Genomic DNA, 2309 nt, shown 5'->3' with positions numbered 1-2309 from the left:
GCCAAAATCCAAAACATATAAAATACATAAAGTGTACTTTAAAATTATGGGTCTTACAGGTTCTCCAAGCTTTGGCTGAATCTCAAGCTAGTTCATAAGCCTCTGCGCAAGCTGCTACTCAAGCTGCACAGATTGCTGCTCAAGCTGTTGCTCAAGCTACTAGCTACAGTGGTGGCCAAGGAAATGTGCAAATAAATGAATTCATGGTGATGGATCGATTCCACAAGGCTAACCCTCCATCATTTGAAGGTCACTATAATCCTGATGGAGCTCAAAAGTGGTTGCAAGAAGTTGAGAAAATTTTCAGAGGAGTGGCATGCCCCGAAGGTCAGAAAGTGCATCTTGGTACCTTTATGATGACGGAGGAAGCTGAACATTGGTGGGATAATGGACGCCAACGTTTAGATAATGCAGGGACTGCAATTACTTGGGCTATATTCAAGGACCTGTTTCTAATTAAGTATTTCCCAGAAGATATTCGTAATAGAAAGGAGATGGAATTTGTTAAATTGGAACAAGGAATATGTTAGTAGCAGAGTATGCTGCTAAGTTCGAGGAACTATCCAGGTACTATCCACTCTATGTTGGAGAGGCAAGAGAAAAGTCGAAATGCATCAAGTTTGAAATGGGACTCAGGCCAGAGATCAAGAAACAGGTTGGAATGCAAGAGATTCGTGACTTTCCTACCCTAGTGAATAAGAGTAGGATTTATGATGAGGATAGTCGTGCTGAAAAGGCACATTACCGAAACACTGGAACCATGAAGGACAAGAGGCCTATGCATCATAATAGAGGAAAACCATACTCTTTTCCTCCTAATAAATCTGGATGTCGTCCGAATTATCAACAATACAATTTTTCAACTGGAAAAGGAGCTAGTAGTGGTAATGGAAAAGGAAATGGAAACAGTTATAATTATGGGAGTGGTAGAGGAAACCCCAATGGACGAGGAGTTAGTAATGAAAATAGTAACTTGAGTCAAGTCTCGCACAACAACCATGGTTATAATGGTGATCCAGCTACTCCTATCCGATGTCACAGGTGTGGTAAGCAGGGTCACATGGCATACGAATGTAGAGATGTTGTAGTTACTTGTTTTAATAGTCAACAACAACGCCACATTAGCACCACATGCCCCTACCCAAGGAAGACTCACAGCCTAGAAACCAGAGTTCCCAAGCCAGCCGACCTAAATCCAATGGAAGAGTCTTTGCCCTTAGTGGTGCAGGAGCGTCTGAGAAAGACAACTTGATCCAAGGTACATGTCTCATAAGTGATACTCCTTTATTTGTACTATTTGATTGTGGTGCCACTCATTCCTTTGTGTCTCTTGACTGTGTTAGACGTTTAGGACTACCTGTATCTCGTTTACGATATGATTTGATTGTGAATACCCCAACTAGTGATTCTGTTGATACCTCTAGTGTTTGTCTTGACATTTCTATCCATGTCTGTGGAAGGGACTTCCGAGTTGACTTAATGTGTTTACCTTTGCGTCTGGTTGATGTGATTCTTGGTATGGATTGGCTATCTGCCAACTGTGTCCATGTATATTTTCTTAGTAAAACCATTAAATTCATGGAGTCAGAAGAGAGGGATAAGCCTATCAATATATCCACCAACCAAGTGAAGGAACTCTTGAAAGAAGATGCCCAGTTATACATGATCCTAGCCTCATTTGAATTTGAAGAAAAAGTGGTAATACGAGATGTTCCTATTGTGTGTAAATTCCCTGAAGTATTCCCTGAAGATGTCACTAGTTTACCACCAGAGCGTGAAATTGAGTTTAGCATTGACCTTGTACCAGGTACTGGACCCATATCCATGGCACCATATAGAATGTCTCCCTTAGAATTGTCTGAGCTTAAGAAGCAGTTGGAAGAGCTTTTAGATAAACAATTTATTAGACCTAGTGTTTCACCATGGGGTGCACCTGTGTTGTTGGTTAAGAAGAAGGATGGCTCTATGAGGTTATGTGTGGATTACCGTCGACTTAATAAAGTGACAATTAAGAATAAGTATCCGCTACCTAGGATAGATGACCTTATGGATCAATTGAGAGGATCATGTGTTTTTAGTAAGATCGATCTGAGATCAGGTTACCATCAGATCCGAGTGAAGCCTTCTGATACCCCTAAGACCGCCTTTAGGACCCGTTATGGCCATTACGAGTATTTGGTTATGCCTTTTCGTGTGACTAATGCACCAACAATGTTTATGGATTACATGAATCAGATCTTTCATCCTTACCTAGACTCTTTTGTGGTTGTGTTTATAGATGATATCTTAGTGTACTCTAAGACTAAGGA

At 40.8% G+C, this 2309-nt stretch overlaps 1 protein-coding gene across 1 annotated transcript; it reads left to right on the top strand.

Annotated features, from left to right (window-relative positions):
* Positions 1-99: 99 nt before the first annotated feature.
* LOC101496646 (uncharacterized) lies at positions 100-2291 on the top strand (the record flags this gene model as incomplete). Its single annotated transcript, XM_012712384.1, has 3 exons — positions 100-448; positions 568-1084; positions 1126-2291. Coding segments are annotated over 3 exons (2032 nt in total), but the record flags the coding sequence as incomplete, so codon positions are not given.
* Between the last annotated feature and the right edge of the window lie 18 nt (positions 2292-2309).

Source organism: Cicer arietinum, unplaced genomic scaffold (genome assembly GCF_000331145.2).
Source record: "Cicer arietinum cultivar CDC Frontier isolate Library 1 unplaced genomic scaffold, Cicar.CDCFrontier_v2.0 Ca_scaffold_2748_v2.0, whole genome shotgun sequence".
In the NCBI taxonomy this organism is placed as follows: Eukaryota; Viridiplantae; Streptophyta; class Magnoliopsida; order Fabales; family Fabaceae; genus Cicer; species Cicer arietinum.
This window is presented reverse-complemented; position numbering and strand designations above follow the sequence as displayed.